Raw genomic sequence first — 16,585 nt, forward strand, 5'->3', positions numbered from 1 at the left:
AAAAAGGTTTTCTAAGAAACATGGATAAAACAACCTGTTTGGTTGTGTTTGTTTTTCTAAGGTAGGCGCCACATGAGGCTTGAACCCATGACCTTAGGATCAAGAAGTCGCATGCTCTACCGGCTGAGTCAGCCAGGCACCCCTGTCCTGTTTTGTTTTTGTCTGAAAAGTTTGTCTCAACATTGTAATATAACTTTGGTAGAAGCTGTTAAAACAGAAGCTGGGGAAACTTGGTTTTCTTTGCGATACTAGTATATGTCCTCCAACATTCACATAAAGGAGAAACTTTTCCTGAGATGATCAAAAAGAATTGTACTGAATTTTTTTTAAGTACTTTATCACATCATAACATCCGTTTTCATCCCCACACCTGAGATGGAACAGGTGAACTTGTCATGACCAAGAAAGCTTACAAAGGTTTCAGTAGAAGTGGGTTTGAACATCTGTCCTGAGTACTAAATAGCTGGAGTAAGATCTTACTTACAAGGATGCTTGAGCATGTTCTCTCCAGTGATCTAAGTAAGCGTTCATCTAAAAAGAGGTAGAGACATGGCATCTTCATTGTCACATCCAAGATACTCCCTTCCTTGAATTCATATCCTTTGAAGCCCTTATTACGCTGTTGCCGTAAACCTAGACTATCTCAAGTTCACAAATTTTAATGTCCAAATGTAAATACCAAGCTAGGCCTCATTCGTATAACAGTTTTAGAATAGAGTTCCTTATAACTCAGAAATCGTAGATACGGAAGCAGCGAGTTTTTCACAAAACTTTCGTGCCATGGAATTAGGTTTAGAATGTGTGTTAACAGTAGCTACATGAAAGATTGTGTGCTTGGGATCTTTGTTTTAGGTGGCCTTCAGTTTTTCTTTGAAGGAAAATCTGTATCCTGTTTCTTCTCCTTTTCCTGTCCTCAAGCCAGGATCCATTCTTTGCCTGCTCGGAGGCCATCGGCCCATTTTTCTCGCTGACTGCCTCTCAGCTGCCTGTGGTGGAACTGCAGGGGCAGAGGCAGGATCTGGGGTAGGGAATTGGTATCCCTCCTTCCTGCTTGTGTTGTCTCTGGAAATGGCTGCACCCCTGTGAGACCTGTCACTAGACTTTGACAGCCCCTTTTTTCATGCCTTTTAGCTCTTATTAGATTAGGGTGACATTTCTGTTCCCTGTTCCTCTAACCTCATGGTGATGACTGTAGCTCTTAACATTCCTATCTGGTTGTCTGGGTACTATCTTGATTCCCCACCCCCACCTCCCCAGTCTTATCTAGTAATAGGTCCTCTGTTAAGGTCTCTCCTTATGAACTGTGGGATGAATGCATTTTCCTGCCAGGACCTTGACTGATAAAAGTCAACCGAATACTCTTGTGCAGAGTCCTTTTCTAAAGTCTGCCTTGTTTTGTACCTACTCCAGTGTATTAGAACATCAACAGAAATGTAAAGAGGACTTGACTTTTTTTTTTTTTTTACTTTTTTTAATCATAGAATTACTATGGAACATTTCATATTGTCAAAATGAATAAGAACAAACGATTTCGGGTTTTTCTTTCTTTCCTTTTCTTAGTAGGCTCATTGCCTGGCGTGGAGCCCAGTGTGGTGCTCAAACTCAACCCTGAGACCATGAGTCAGATGCTTAACCAACTGAGCCACCCAGGCGCCCATCAGATTTATTATTTATTGGGGGGGGGCAGATTTATTTTTAAATTGAGCAGCACCTAACACCTCTTTCAAAGGGGTATTAAAACGATTATATGAATTGATTTATACAAGACCTGAAGGCAGTACCTGACCGACAGTGGTGTTCATAAGTGTCAATCTGTCCCCTAATCCTGTGGGCTCAGTGCATGATCACATCTCCAAAAATCCGATAACCTGGTAGTATTGTAGTAGACACTGATAATCCAAAGGTAAATTTCTGCTTCCTGTTCTCTTCTCCAGAAGTAGTCCAGAAAGGAAGAAAAGCCTGTAAACTTAATTTTTTCAATAGCATTAATACCCCTTCTACGGTGGTGAGATTACAAGGTATATATATATACAGTGACAAAGGGGTAGAAAGTCCTGTCTAGCAGACACACAGCCATGTCTTTAGTCCTGTGACTCTTGCCTCTCATGGTACATGGGTTTACTGTCAAGGAACAGTCTCACATTTTCAAGTACTTTGGTGATTTTGCAGATTCTAAAGTAATGGAGCAAAAGGGCAAAGTATATTCATTTAGAAATTAAAAAATCCTTGGTAATCATGTTGGTGTGTTTTCCCTAAGGATAAGCCAGAAACATTTCTCACTGCATTGTTGTTCTAGTTCTTCAAGACCATAGATGCTGAAAATTTTACCAAGACAGAAAAGGCCTTTTTGTCCCATTGTCCTCATATTTTTGCCTTCAGGCAAGGAGTTCTGCTTGTGAATAGAAGTACTGTGCTGCATGGTACAATACTTAGTAAAGGAACATGTTACGTAAATATTAGCTGTCACCTGCCAGGCACTGTTCTTTGCAAATTTTGCACAGTAACTTGGTTAATCCTTAACAGTGCCCTTGGAGGTGGAAATTTACCATTTTACTGATGAATAACAAGGAAACTAAGGCGCAGAGATGATAAATGACCAGTTAATGGCAAAGCTGGGATTTGAACTCCCATAGTTAGGAAGGCTCAGCCATCATACTACACTGCTTCTAAGTTACTGTATAGTTGATATCGTGCTTTTAGCTAAAATTTGTAGTTGATTTTTAGGGCATAACCCACTTTTTTTTTTTTTTTCAGATTTATTTATTTTAGATAGGGGCAGAGGGAGAAAGAATCTTTAAGCAGAGCCTTGCTGAGCGCAGAGCCCTGGCATGAGGCCCCATCTCAACCCATGAGATCATGACCTGAGCTGAAACCAAGAGCTGGATGCTCAACTGATTGAGCCACCCAGGCGTCACCCCTGCTATTTTAAATGTGAAATTGCAAACTGTTAGTGATGTTCCTTTTTTTTTTTAAATAGGCTCCAATGCAAAGCTTGAACTCATTACCCTGAGATCAAGACCTACGCTGAGATTAAGAGTAGGACTTAACCAGTTGAGCCACCCAGGCACCCCCATGATGTTGCATTTTGGGACAAAAGAAAACTTGGTTCATTTCCATAAAATCCATGTTACAGATTTTAGTGCCTGGGTGGCTCAGTGAGATGGGTGTCCAACTGTTGGTTTCCACTAAAGTTGTGATCTCAGGATTGTGTTGGGCTCCACAGTCATCAGGGAATCTGCTTAGGATTCTCTTTTCTGCCCCTCCCGCCTCATGCGTGTGTATGCGAATGCTCTCTTTCAAATCTTTTAAAAAATTGGAAAGAGATTTTTCTCTGCTGCATAACATTTTGGGTTTCAGTGCTTCATTTCCCCCATTTTTAACTTTCTAATTATGTCAATTTCAGGAAAACAGGGTTTTTCAAATGTTAATATGCTTTACATGGTTACTTAATAAAACATTGAAATCCTATAGTGAAAACATTTTTGGATAGCAGAGTCAGTGGTGAACACTTTATTGTTTGAGAAATGTTTGTGCCATATTATTTTAGAAAACCCCTTGACTATGTGCCAAATGTTTATAATTTGACATTTGATTCATCCCACTTAGCTTAGTTGGCTTCACTCTGTTTCATGGCTGTAGCTTATCGGTGTGTGGGAAAAGGTGGACCCGTTATTAATCTTGGGAGGAGGAAGACAGGGTCAAAAGAAAAAGTCCGATCTATCTATAAAGTTGAGTGTAGATACAGCTCAGAAGGCAGTTCTGTTGGCATAAGGTTCCTAGCATCAACCGAGTGCAGTTTCTTTCCAGTCAGGCTTGCGAAAAGAAACTATAAATCCTGGCTGCCTAATGGGAATCTGGAGTCGTTACTAAAGGAGTTAACTATTTGACAACCTATCACATCCATGATTAAAGGGATCTGTTGGCAGTCTAATCGCTGGGTTGCAGATACTCCGCTGACTGGGAGGCAGCAGTAGAGATTGTGATAAGGAACTGTTCTTCCTCTGGTTTAGCAAGAAGTATTTATAGTAGGAAAGCATGCGAAAATAGTCTGCTTACAGTGTCATTTTAGAACCAAACTTTGCTGGATTAAGATGCTTTTATGGCAAAAGTAACTAAAAGCTACACACACACACACACACACAATAAATAAAAGCTACACACACATTGTTTTAGTTATGATGACATGTTTTTTGTGTCCCTGGCGGGAAGGTCCAAGATCATAAAAGACTGTATTACTAAATCACCCGCCGACAGCAGTATCTTGAAGGTTGATGTTTTTGTGGAAAGAGGAAAAGGTCGTTAATTTAAAAACATGGCCAAAATATCTAAGCTCTACACTGACCATCAAAAGACCCAATCTATGAAAATCAAACCAAATCACAACAAAGCTTGGGAGGCTTGAGGCTGGAGGCAGAAGCGCCCTGTGTACACCACAACCCACAACTCCCATTTCCAGATGCTCGTTTCAAGTAGACCTTTTTCACCTACTACCTTTATCCTAATACGGTTCTGGAAATGTGGTTTCCCTACACGAAGGGATTCAGTTCAGCTCGGCTTCGTTAACGCGAAGCAGGGGCCTCTGCTCTACGGAGGCAGGAAGGTCACAGCAGGTTTGATCGTAGCGGGACCACGCTGCCACCGAGGCCTGCTTTCCTCAGGCCGCCTGGCATTGTAGGAACAGCAGTGGAGGGCAGACCTCGGGTCAGGCCCTGGAGGGAGAGCAAGCTAAATCAGCACGTGCCACCGGCAAGTGGCAAGTGGCAGCCCGACCACCAGGAGGCGTTTTCATCAGGGTCTTCTCCGCGGTCACTGAACAGCCGGCCAGAAGCTCCGTCAGCCTGACTGTACAGGCGTCCTTCGTACGTGGCCCGAATTGATAATACTTTCAGATCACATTTGGCCATTCATAGAAACCCAGTATAACCCGCAGAGGGGCTGGAGCCGGGCCACCAGAACTCCAGTGAATCCCTAATAAATACCTTATTTGAAGAGTCATGAGCTTCGTGACCTGCCGCTTCTGCACAGTGGAGGACAAGACGTCCCAGGCCTTCTTGCTCTTCAGTGTCCCACAATACCTGTTTGGCCAGGCCAACTTTCTTGCAGAGAAGTTCTGCTCCCCGTAGCACGCAGCTGTTGCTCACAAACGTCTGCTCCTTGGTGCAGTTGAGGCCTTTCCTCCGCCCCCCGCTGGCAGAGGCCCCCCGTGGCCCAGAGCAAGCCCCTGCGCCCTGCACGGAGGTCTCGGGAAGGTGCCTGGACCTCTGTCCTTGGCCTTCACCCACACGGAAGCCCATCAGGAGCCGGGAGGAAGCAGCAGAGACGGCAGGACAGGTGCCTCTCCCTCCTGGCTGTCCTCCTGGGTCAAGGCGTAGCGTCTGGCCTTCCTGGGGTCGGGCTCCGGCGTCTCCTCGGCCCACCTCCCCACGCGGCGCACGCCTTTGGCCACCCTGGGCGCGTTCCTGCAAGGGTTGTGGTCGTAGATGACCAGCTTCAGGCCGGACAGGTGGGCCAGGCTGGGGAAGTGACGGATGCCGTTCCTGTCCACGTCGATGACCTCCAGGAAGGGCATGTGCAGCAGCACGGCGGGGAAGTCGGTGAGCAGGTTGCCCGAGAGCCAGATGGTCCGCAGCTCCCGCAGGCGCTGCAGCCGGCCCGGCAGGCCGCGCAGGCCGTTGGAGCCGGCGTGCAGGGTCCTGAGGACCGCCAGCTCGCACACCACGTCGGGCAGCCGGCCCAGGCAGTTGGCCTCGATCCACAGGGTGCGGAGGCTCTGCAGCCGGCTCAGCTCGGCGGGCAGGCCGCAGAGCTTGTTGTTGCCCAGGTAGAGGATGCAGAGCTGCTGCAGCGTACACACCGCTTGTGGCAGAGCCTTGAAGTCGTTGAAATCCAGGGCCAGGATCTGCAGGTTCTGCAGCTGCGCCAGCTCGGGGGGCAGGCTGCTGAGGCGGTTGTCGCTCAGGTAGAGCTTGGCCAGCTCCCGGAAGGAGCACACGTGCACCGGGAGGCGGCGGAGCTGCCGGCCACTCAGGTCCACCGTCCTGTCGGGCGGCATGTCCCGCGGGTCTCTGGCCCCGGAGCCCCGGCAGCAGTCGGCGGGGACGCAGGCCGCCAGGGCCCTGAGGGCGTCGCCCATGGCCGCCCGCGCAGAGGCCCACCCTCCTCTCCCGTTATAACCGGGCGGCTCCCGTCAGCACCGCGGGGTGCTCGTGACAGCCGCCTGAGTGCCGGGTGACAGGCGCAACACGCGGGCCGGGCCGCCCAGGCCAGCCTCACGTACTCGCTCTCAGGGACCTGAGCCCCAGCTGCCTTTATCTACGTTTTTTTTTTTTTTTGGATCGTTCCTTTCAAGCTGAAAATAGCACCACTTCTTTTCCAACGATAAACCATTTGGCCCATACGTGATGGTGTGACGGAGGAAAGCGGCCTGTTCCCCAGGGCTGAGTACTGTGCCCACGCTCACGCGTATCCCCCAGCCTTTGTGCCCCCAAGTCATCAGTTTATCTTAAAAAATTCGTTTACCCCACTGGGGAGTCTAACCTTTATAACGTATGGATGTATTTTTGTGTGTTTGCAGGTATCTACGCAATTATGTTAACCACCCGTGTTCCGTTATGCGGAGGCACCGTAAGTGTAAACAGCCTCCGCTGGGGCCCCGGGTGCCTGCAGCTCTGCTCGTACAGGCAGAGCGAGCACCCGTGGGCCCTCATGCGTGTCTCGGGGTCACGGGCACGCATCTTTCAGGGGCTTTCCCTTGATAGCACCCCTCCTCCCCCGCAGATCTGAAGCAGTGCACGTGCTCTCAGCCAGGGAATAGTTTTCCACAGTTTCACAGTTTGCCTTTTGACAAAGGACAAGGAGAAAAGCAGGAGAGAGAGGAGAGGGACGCCAGGCTCCTGAAGGATGTATTTCTACGGTGTGTCTGCGCGGAGACTGGGGTAGTGGCCAACCGAAGGTTTGTGTTTCTCTTCCACAGTGTCGAGCAGTAGGGAGCAGCTGTCCGGCCCCGACATTTCCTGGTGCCAGCCTCGGGCACAAGGGTCCTGGCCAGTGGGATGTGGGCACAAGTGACACGTATCTCCTCTGGGCCTGGCTCATGTAGAACCAAGCTCGCCTTCCTCCACTCCCTCCCCGTCTGCCTGCCGGATGGCAACACCGCAGGGTGACCTTAGAAGCCCCTGTGTGGAAGTCACACGTTGAAGCCGGCAGGGCCTCAGTCACCCTGGATCCCCGAATAGGCGTCAGGATCGGAACACGTCCCCTGTTATCACCAACTGGATTTAGATAGATGAGAAATAAACCTCACTCCGGTTAAGGCACCCAGCTCTGAGAGCGTCTGTATCTGTCGCAGTATCTTAATATGAATAAATAGAGCAGTTGTTGAAAAGAAGGAGGTAACTCTATACCGACTGATATGCGAAGATATTCAGGGTAAATGAATGAAGTCGGGGCGGGGGCGGGGAGGCACGAGCCCATCTGTGAAAGAAATAGGTACAGATCCCTGCATATATGCGTAAAAGCTCTCTGAGACATAACTCTGGGGAGTCTTTGCCCGAAGGTTTGGGGGAGATAGGAATCCTGACCTTTCCGTCCTTCTGCAGGTGCCCTCTTGGACTGTTTGAATGGCTTTTTTCTAAGTTACATTATTTTATTTTTTTTAAAGATTTTAAAAATTTATTTATCCATGAGAGACACAGGCAGAGGAGAAGCAGGTGCCACTCAGGGAGCCCGACGTGGGACTGGATCCTGGGTCTCCAGGATCACGCCCTGGGCTGAAGGAGGTGCTAAGCCGCTGAGCCACACAGGCTGCCCTAAATTACATTGATTTTATTTTATTTATTTTATTTTATTATATTTTATTTTATTCATTTATTTATTTATATTTATTTATATTTATTTATATTTATTTATATTTATTTTTATTTATTTATTTATTTATTTATTTATTTATTTATTTATTTATTTATTTATTTATTTAAATTACATTGATTTTAAACCTGTTTCAAAACAGTCCATCAGCCTATCTGCCATTCTGCTGGTTGCGGGGGTGCTGGGGGAGCCAGGGCCACCGTCGCCTCCTGCAGGGCCTCTACTGCTCAGGTGCTCGTGGGAGACTGAGCGGAGCCCAGAAGGGCACCTGGGCACCCCGGTGAGTAGCCGCTCTGCGGGGCTGTGCACGAGGCAGGTGGTGCGGGCCCGCTGCCCGGCTTCCCTCCCAGTCCCCGCCGCTGGCGGGACGTCCTTGGGCTTCCTGCGCTTCGGAGGTCAAAGGCTGTTCTCTTGGGCCTCCTTGCTTTGTGGATTCAGCCTCTAGTAACCAGTGCGCCGGGGTCTGGGCTTTGCCTCCATATTCACCCGGGCCCCGGTGACCACAGCTGGTCCTCAGGCAGCTGCCTGGTTGTGCCTGGAAAGACCGAGAACACTGACCACTGCCGGTTAGTGTAACTGATTTGCTAGGTGCTAAGCACTGGGCCAGGTGCTCTGCGTGTACCAGCTCTTCTCAGAACACCTGCCACGTAAATCTCTCTTTTCTAGCATGTACTTACTCAGAGTGTGTGCGAGCAGGGGATGTGGAGCCCATCGGGGCTCGATCCACGACCCTGAGATCGTGACCTGAGCCAAGATCAGGAGCCGCAGGCCCACCGAGCCACCCAGGCACCCCTCAGATGGGTTTCCTCCCCAGGTCCCAGGTGAGAACCCCGAGGCTCCAGGACATGCCGAGCACCCACCGCGCTGTAGGCGGGGGCAGCCCAAGGCCAACAGGACACACAGGTGACCTCGTGGAGCACACGATGCCACAGGGCAGCGGCGGCTGCCAGGGACCTCGAGGGCCTGGGACTGGGCGCGGGTGCCGGCAGCAGGGACCTGGGGGCTCTGTGCCATGTCTAGGCCCGCGTGACCCCCCAATTCACTGGGAAGACCACGTGGTCTCTAGCCGCAGACGTCCGTGACTCTAACAGGCATCACGGGACCCCTGTGACCCCTAAGGACCCTCGCCCAGGTTCGGGGCTCAGTCGGGCCAAGGGCTAAAATTGGGGAGACGGCTGTGAAAAGCCACAGTGACCGCTGGGGGTGGGGACACAGCCTGTCCCCGCCGGCCGCTGGTTCCAGGGGCACCCCTGCCTGCCCCTCGGGGCCCGGGGGTGGGAGCTGGGGGCCTCAGCAGCCCGCACCCACCGCCTCCTCGCTGCTCCCACCGCTCCGGACCGCTGCACCCTCGCTGCGCCCGCTACCCGGGTTCCTCGCGGTTCCCGCCACCACCGTGGCCCTGCAGCCCCACCCCGTGCCCTCTACCCCCCACCGTGCCCTCCACCGCGCCCCCCCCCCCGGTACCTTCCACCGCCCCTCCCATGCCCTCCAGCCCCCACCATGCCCTCAACCCCCCACCGTGCCCTTCACCGGCCCCTGTGCCCTGGGCAAGTACCTGCTTGAGAGTCTCTCTCCCCCTCCCCCTGCACAAACCTGTGCTCTCCTCTCAATCAATCAATCAGTTCAATAAATAAATACATAAGATCTTTGAATAATAACAGTCTGTAGGTCTTGGAGCAAGTGCAAGGCCAGGCCAGGAACAGAGGCCTCTCCTTCCCGCTCCACCGCAGCACCACGACGTTGAGGTCTTGTCACACATGTATCACCCGGTGTTGCGGTCGCTGTTACGGGAAACCGAGTCCCTCCTACCCTTTTCACTAAGTCCTACAAAGAGCTAAGTCTCGGGGTCTTTGTCCTGGAATCTCTCCCCTCAGCCCCGAAATGTTCCCTGGAAGCAAAGTGTGTGTGTGTGTGTGTGTACATGGATATGCATGTGCTCATCTGTGTGTGTACATGCATATTCGTGTGTGTGGTGTTTATGTGTAGTGTATGCACGTGTGTGTACACAATATGGGTATTTGCATGTATGTGTGCTCTGTGCATGTGTGTGCATATCTGCATGTGTGCACATATCTGCATGTGTACCTGTGTGTGGCGTGCATATCTGCATCTTTGTGTGTGTGACATGCATGTGTGCATATCTGCATGTGTATGTGTGTGGTGTGCATGCATGTGTACATGTGTGCATGTGTACCTGTGTACCTGTGTGGTGTGCATGGGTGTGCTGTGTGTGCATATATGCATGTGTGCATGTGTATGTGTACATGCGTGTGCACATCTGCATGTGTGCATGTGTACCTGTGTGTGCTGTGTGGTGTGTGTGCACATCTGCATGTGAGTATGTGTATGTGTGTGCTGCGTGCGTGCTCTGTCTCCGCAGTGGAGCCCCCCGGGCGCCCCAGGTTCCCGCTGCTCTTTGGGAGTGCCAGGGCGCAGGGTGCTGGGTCCTCTGGGGGGGAGCCTGTCCCCCCCCCCCCCCCCCGCCCGGGCCGCCCCTCTGCGCTTCCCCCAGCCCGCCCAGACCTCCCGTCTCCCGCCGCCAGCACTCGGCCTTGAGGGCCTTCGAGGCTCTGGGGGGGTCGGACCCTCCGCTAACTCCACCCGGGGTGAGGCCCGGAACCCGTGGGGGGCTCGGGGCTGACGCGGGCCCGCGACGCCGGGGACCAGTTGGGCTGCTGGGCTCTCTCGGCCTCTGGAGCCGGGAGGCGGGATGGGTGAGGGGGGGCGGGTTGGGGGGCGCATGTCCGGCCCGAGGGCGCGGGAGAGTCGTGACGCAAACGACCTTCCCGTCGGGGGGGCTGGATCGTGCGGCGCGGAGTCGGGCCTGGAAGGACTTCGCCTCCCGCCTCAGTCCAGCTCCGCTCTGGGTAACCAGCGCCCCCGCCACCCCGCGCACCCCGCCACCCCGCGCCCCCCTCCACCCAGCGCACCCGCCACCCCGCGTCCTCCTCCACCCACCGCGTACCCGCGCCCCCTCCACCCAGTGCGCACCCACCCGGCTACCCGCACCCCGCCGCCCCCTCCACCCAGCGCACTCCGCTACCCCGCGCACCCCTCCACCCAGCGCACCCACCCGCCCCTCACCCACGCACCCGCGCCCCCTCCACCCAGTGCGTACCCGCTACCCCGCGCACCCCTCCACCCATGCGCACCCGCTACCCGCGCACCCTCCACCAGGCGCACCGCTACCCCGCGCACCCCTCCACCCAGCGCACCCCCACCTCACCCACGCACCCCTACCCGCGCCCCCTCCACCCAGCGCACCCCACTACCCCGCGCCCCCCTCCACCCAGCGCACCCCACTACCCCACGCCCCCTCCACCCAGCGCACCCCACTACCCCGCGCCCCCCTCCACCCAGCGCACCCCACTACCCCGCGCCCCCCTCCACCCAGTGCGCACCCGCTACCCCGCGCACCCCTCCACCCAGTGCACCCCACTACCCCGCGCACCCCTCCACCCAGCGCACCCCACTACCCCGCGCCCCCTCCACCCAGCGCACCCCGCTACCCCGCGCCCCCCTCCACCCAGTGCGCACCCGCTACCCCGCGCCCCCTCCACCCAGTGCACGCCGCTACCCCGCGCACCCCTCCACCCAGCGCACTCCGCTACCCCGCGCCCCCTCCACCCAGCGCACCCCGCTACCCTGCGTCCCCCGCCACCCAGCGCACCCCTCCACCCAGCACACCCCGCTACCCCGCGCCCCCCTCCACCCAGCGCACCCGCTACCCCGCGACCCCCTCCACCCAGCGCCCCCCTCCACCCAGCCCACCCACTACCCCGCGCCCCCCTCCACCCAGCGCCCCCCTCCACCCAGCCCACCCGCTACCCCGCGCCCCCCTCCACCCAGCGCACCCCGCCACCCCGCGCACCCCGCCACCCCGCGCACCCCGCCACCCCGCGCACCCCTCCACCCAGCACACCCGCTACCCCGCGCCCCCCTCCACCCAGCGCCCCCCTCCACCCAGCCCACCCGCTACCCCGCGCCCCCCTCCACCCAGCGCACCCACTACCCCGCGCACCCCTCCACCCAGCGCCCCCCTCCACCCAGTGCGCACCCGCTACCCCGCGCCCCCCTCCACCCAGCGCCCCCCTCCACCCAGTGCGCACCCGCTACCCCGCGCCCCCCTCCACCCAGCGCCACCCTCCACCCAGCGCACCCGCTACCCCGCGCCCCCCTCCACCCAGCGCCCCCCTCCACCCAGCCCACCCACTACCCCGCGCCCCCCTCCACCCAGCGCACCCCGCCACCCAGCCCACCCGCTACCCCGCGCGCCCCCTCCACCCAGCGCCCCCCGCCACCCAGTGCGCACCCGCTACCCTGCGCACCCTCCACCCAGCGCACCCCTCCACCCAGCGCACCCCGCTACCCCGCGCACCCTCCACCCAGCGCACCCGCGCCACCGCCCGTTTTGGGGCGAGGACATTACAGGCCACAGGTGGAGCTGACCCGGCCGGAGTAGGCCCGACCGGTGGGCCGAGCACGCGGTGCAGGTGACCCGACGCCGCCGCGCTACCCCCTTGTGACGCGGCCCCGTGGAGTCACCGGGTCAGGAGCCCTGGGGACCACCGTCGGGTTCAGTGGAGGGCGCCCCTGTGAGCGCTACTTGCACCCACGCCGGACCCATCCAGCGCGACGGTCGCAGGGACCGCTCTGTCCCCCGGGGGCTCGGCGGGTCTCGGGGTGCGCGGGGGGAGGGGGGAGGCTGCGCCCCGGCTCCCCGCGGGGCCCGCTCCCACGCGCCCGCAGCCCGGGACACACTGACAGGGAGACTTCAGGCTGGGGGCCGTGGCTCGTTGGGCAGCCCGTCCTGTCCCCACGGTGGCTCCTGCCACCCAGTCGGGCCCTTCTGCGTGTGGCCCCCCGAGGCGCAGCCCGCGGGGCGGAGGCCCTGGACGGCCCGCAGGGGGCGCAGCGGGGCACAGTGGAGGCAGCAGGTGTTTGCAGGGGCCGGGCCGGTGGCCTTGGCTGTCCTTGGTCCAGGCCTAGGCGATGGCCGACGGGGGGACCCCCTCCCTCGGGCTTGCCCCACGGGGTCTGGCCTGGGACACGCGGCTTCGGGGTGTCTCTGCCAGGCGCCAGCAGCAAGGGGGCCGCCAGGGCGTCACGGCCAGGCCGGCCGGACACAGCGGGGACCCCGGGGCAGCTGCACCCCGCGGGACTTACCCACTCTGCGGCCCCCATGGCCTCGAGAGGGGGGGCCCAGACTCACCTTTCTGGGGCCTCAACGGGGGTAAATCGGTTGGTACCTGCTGCTTGGGGCCTGTTTGTTGTTAAAGTGTTAACAGGGGGCAGCCCTTGGGCGTCTGGGCGTGAGCCGGGGTCCCGGGATCCAGTCCCCGTCGGGGTCCCCGCAGGCACCTGCTCCTCCCTCCGCCCGCGTCTCTCTCTCTGGGTCTCTCACGAATAAATACATAAAATCTTTAAACAATAAATAAATGAAAGGGAAACATATTGCTGGATCCGTAGGTTAAGAACCACCGCTTGGAGTCCGAGGGTCCTCCCCAAAGCACCAGCTTCTCCGGTCCGCTCCTGAGACCCCCTTGGGTCCCCACAGTCCAGGAGCTGGGGGGGGGCATGCCTGGTGCAGCGGGGGGCTCCCAACACCCTGTTTCAGCTCCACGGCCGTGGTCCTACTTCTTCAGCCTGATTCTTTGGGAACCCGAGCCCCGCCGCCCCCACCCCCCTGCGCTCCCGGGAAGTGGTGCGGGGAAGAGGCCCAGAGGGGAGGCACAGGCGTGGGGGTGGGAGGGTGGAAGTGGGGGGCCGTGGGTTGGGGGTGGGGGGATGGGTCTGTGCCTCCCACCCAAGGCCCAGCGGTTGCCAGCCACCTGCTGCGGGGACAGCTGCTCTAGGTGTTCTAGAAGCAAGCCCGTGTGGGCCATCTCGGGCCGTCTCGGGGCACTTGGCTCCCCTGCCCCCTAGACCAAGGGCCGCCTCTTGCGGAGCTCGGTCCCCACGCAGGTGGATGTGCACTGTCCTCTCCTGACAAGCCTGCGGGGTCTGAACCGTCCGCCGATTCTGGGCGGGAGGGGGACAGTTCCCAGTCCTCGGTCACTGAGCTGGGGGCAGGCCTGGGTCAGTGCCTGGGGCCCTCCAGAGGCTCCCCACTAACCTCTGCTGGCGTGAGGCGGCCGTGAGTCCCGGGCTCACCCCTACCCCCGCGCTGAGAGCCGTGCCCTTGGCTGCACTGCCCGAGGCCCGCGCTGAGGTCCCACGGCCACCCTGGGTCCCCGGGGGGGGGGGGTGGACACGGGCCAGCCGAGGGCTGCAGGGCCTGGGGCGAGAAGCCTGGGACCACAGATCCTGGGTGTCCAAGTAACGACCTGTGCTGTGCCGAGGGAATGGGAAGTGTCACCTAAGAACGGAAAATCCTTTAAAAAAATTATTTACTTATTTATGAGACCCAGAGACAGAGGCAGAGACACAGGCAGACAGAGAAGCAGGCCCCACGCAGGGAGCCCCATGCGGGACTCGATCCTGGGACCCCGGGTCACCCCCTGGGCTGAAGGCAGGCTCTCAACCACTGAGCCCCCCAGGCGTCCCTAAGAACAGAAAATTCTTAAAGAGAAAAACCTTTGAGCATTTCCTTCCTAATTTATGCTATGCCTAGACTTCACTTAGGAAAAAGACATGGCAAGGTGACAAAAAAAAGGATGGAAAGGAAGCGCATTAAGATGCGAGCAGTAGTTTTCACAGGGGCGATTTGTTTCTCTTTCCAATTTCTCCAAAATAATGTGTTTCCTTTTACAATGAAAACCACACGTGTTTAAATTCTCTGTCCCCTGTGGGGTGGCTTATGTCTCTCTTGAGGCCCTGGAAGGGGACCACCCGGAGCAGGCCGGCCTCCTCCTCCTTCTCCTCGGAGAAAATCATGTCCCTGACCTCACCGACTTTGACTTCCTCATTTGTAAAAAGGGGAAAACAGTAGCACAGGGGCCGTGGTAGGGGTGAGCACCAAGTGGGGTGACCTGGGCAAGTGTGGCTCATGGTGCACACGCAGGGCAGGGGTAGGCCTGTGACCATGAGTTGGCTCCTGCTATTTATTCCTTACCCCCACCCCCGCACCCCTGTGCAGCTTCAGCACCCAGAGCAGGAGCTGACGTTGCGCCCTGCACCCCGGTGCTTGCACAGGTGCGGCCCCGGCCCCTCCGGCCCCCCACGGGCTGCCCACGGCTGAGACGCTTTAGGAAAGCGACCGGCCCGCAGCCCCGGGTGACTGTGCGACACCCTGGGCAGCCACTGGCCGGGGCCCTGGGGGTGGGGACAGCATAGTGGGGGGCCCTGGACTGCGGCAGCGGCGGAGGTCAGGTGGCGGCCTGGGGTCCGCGGACCCAAGCCGGGGACCCAGGCCTCTGGGACCTCGCCGGTGGGGCGGCGCTCCTGCCCTGGCGCTTGCCCTGCTGGTGCTTCCGGCCCCCCATCCCCCCTGCTGGGCTGGTAGGGGAGCGGCAGAGGTCAGGCTGGGGTTCAGCTCGAGGGAGGGAGTGGGCGGGGTGGAAATTGCCACTGAGGGTGTGGGACGGAGGGACGTGTTGGGCACTTTCTCAGGACCCTTCAGGAAGCCCCGCCGGGTGCCGCACATCCTTGGAAGTGTCGCGATGGGGCCGCCCTCGAGGGTCGCCCTGTGTGCAAGGGCCACACGGTTGGGGAAGTGCAGCGCTGTCCACGGTGGTGGGGGTGCTCAGGGGCGGTGCCCAGTTCTCCGGGGCTGACCTACCGGCGGCCCCATTCCGTGGGCAGGTGCTGATGGCCCGCGGCCTGCGCGCCCACGGGTCTGGGGCACTGGGTGCACCTGCTCTCCAGCCCCGAGTCCTCTCTTCTCTCCTCACTAGTCTCCCTGACGCTGCTCCCACTTGAAGCTGCTGGCCGAGGTCAGGGTCCCGAGGTCAGGGTCCCGACTGGGTGCTTGGGGCTGCTCAGCGGTCGGGAGATCCATGGGGCGCCCGGCAGGATGGCTAGCAATGCCCCGACTCTACTCACCACATGCCAGTGTGACCATCCGGACACCCCCAGACATGGCCTGGCATCTCCTGGGTGTAGCGTCGCCTCCAGCTGAGGACCAGTCACCTGGACAGAGAAGCTGAGGAGACACACTAGCATTTCTGTACAGAATCTATTTTTCTTTCCTTTTTTTTTTTTTTAAAGATTTTACTTATTTATTCATGAGAGACCCAGAGAGAGAGAGAGAGAGAGGCAGAGACACAGGCAGAGGGAGAAGCAGGCTCCCTGCGGGGAGCCCGATATGGGACTCGATCCCGGGACTCTGGGGTCACGACCTGAGCTAAAGGCAGGTGCTCCACCGCTGAGCCTCCCAGGCGTCCCTGTTCAGAATCTATTTCAGGAAAGTTCTTACTTGTTCCAGGATACAAGGTGCAGCATCCCCTTTGCTGACTCTGCTAGGTGAACATTTAAAACTAGAGGCTCAATAAATAAATAAATAAATAAATAATAAATAATAAATAAATAAATAAATAAATAAATAAATAAAAATAAAACTAGAGGCTCTGAGAAGGTGGTTCCAGGCCACCATCTGGCCAAACCTACCCGTGGCAAAAAGGCTGGGGCCTATTTCCTGAATTAATTCAGAAACAAAACAACAGGACACAAAGCTAGAGCCCTTGGCCCGGGTTAACTGAGTAATTAGGGCCAACGTGGTTGTCGTGCCTCTACTTTCCTGGGCAGTTGCTTCCGTCTTTCATTGGCCTTTGCCGAGACC

At 57.1% G+C, this 16,585-nt stretch overlaps 2 protein-coding genes across 2 annotated transcripts; one reads left to right on the forward strand and one right to left on the reverse strand.

Moving 5' to 3' along the window:
- Positions 1-1,489: 1,489 nt before the first annotated feature.
- Positions 1,490-6,232, reverse strand: LRRC10 (leucine rich repeat containing 10). The gene has a single exon (XM_055328722.1). It carries the CDS (start codon positions 6,131-6,133, stop codon positions 5,294-5,296), a length of 840 nt encoding a protein of 279 aa, XP_055184697.1. The 5' UTR covers positions 6,134-6,232; the 3' UTR covers positions 1,490-5,293.
- Positions 6,233-10,606: 4,374 nt separating this feature from the next.
- LOC129511609 (uncharacterized) lies at positions 10,607-12,328 on the forward strand. The gene has a single exon (XM_055328440.1). The coding sequence runs from the start codon at positions 10,607-10,609 to the stop codon at positions 12,326-12,328; it is 1,722 nt and encodes a 573-aa protein (XP_055184415.1).
- Positions 12,329-16,585: the final 4,257 nt, after the last annotated feature.

This window comes from Nyctereutes procyonoides, unplaced genomic scaffold (genome assembly GCF_905146905.1).
Source record: "Nyctereutes procyonoides isolate TBG_1078 unplaced genomic scaffold, NYPRO_anot_genome, whole genome shotgun sequence".
NCBI classification, from domain to species: Eukaryota; Metazoa; Chordata; class Mammalia; order Carnivora; family Canidae; genus Nyctereutes; species Nyctereutes procyonoides.

Bases quoted from the DNA above. Each gene is read 5' to 3' on its own strand.
- LOC129511609 (XM_055328440.1), top strand. From the start codon at position 10,607: ATGTCCGGCCCGAGGGCGCGGGAGAGTCGTGACGCAAACGACCTTCCC.
- LRRC10 (XM_055328722.1), bottom strand. From the start codon at position 6,133: ATGGGCGACGCCCTCAGGGCCCTGGCGGCCTGCGTCCCCGCCGACTGC.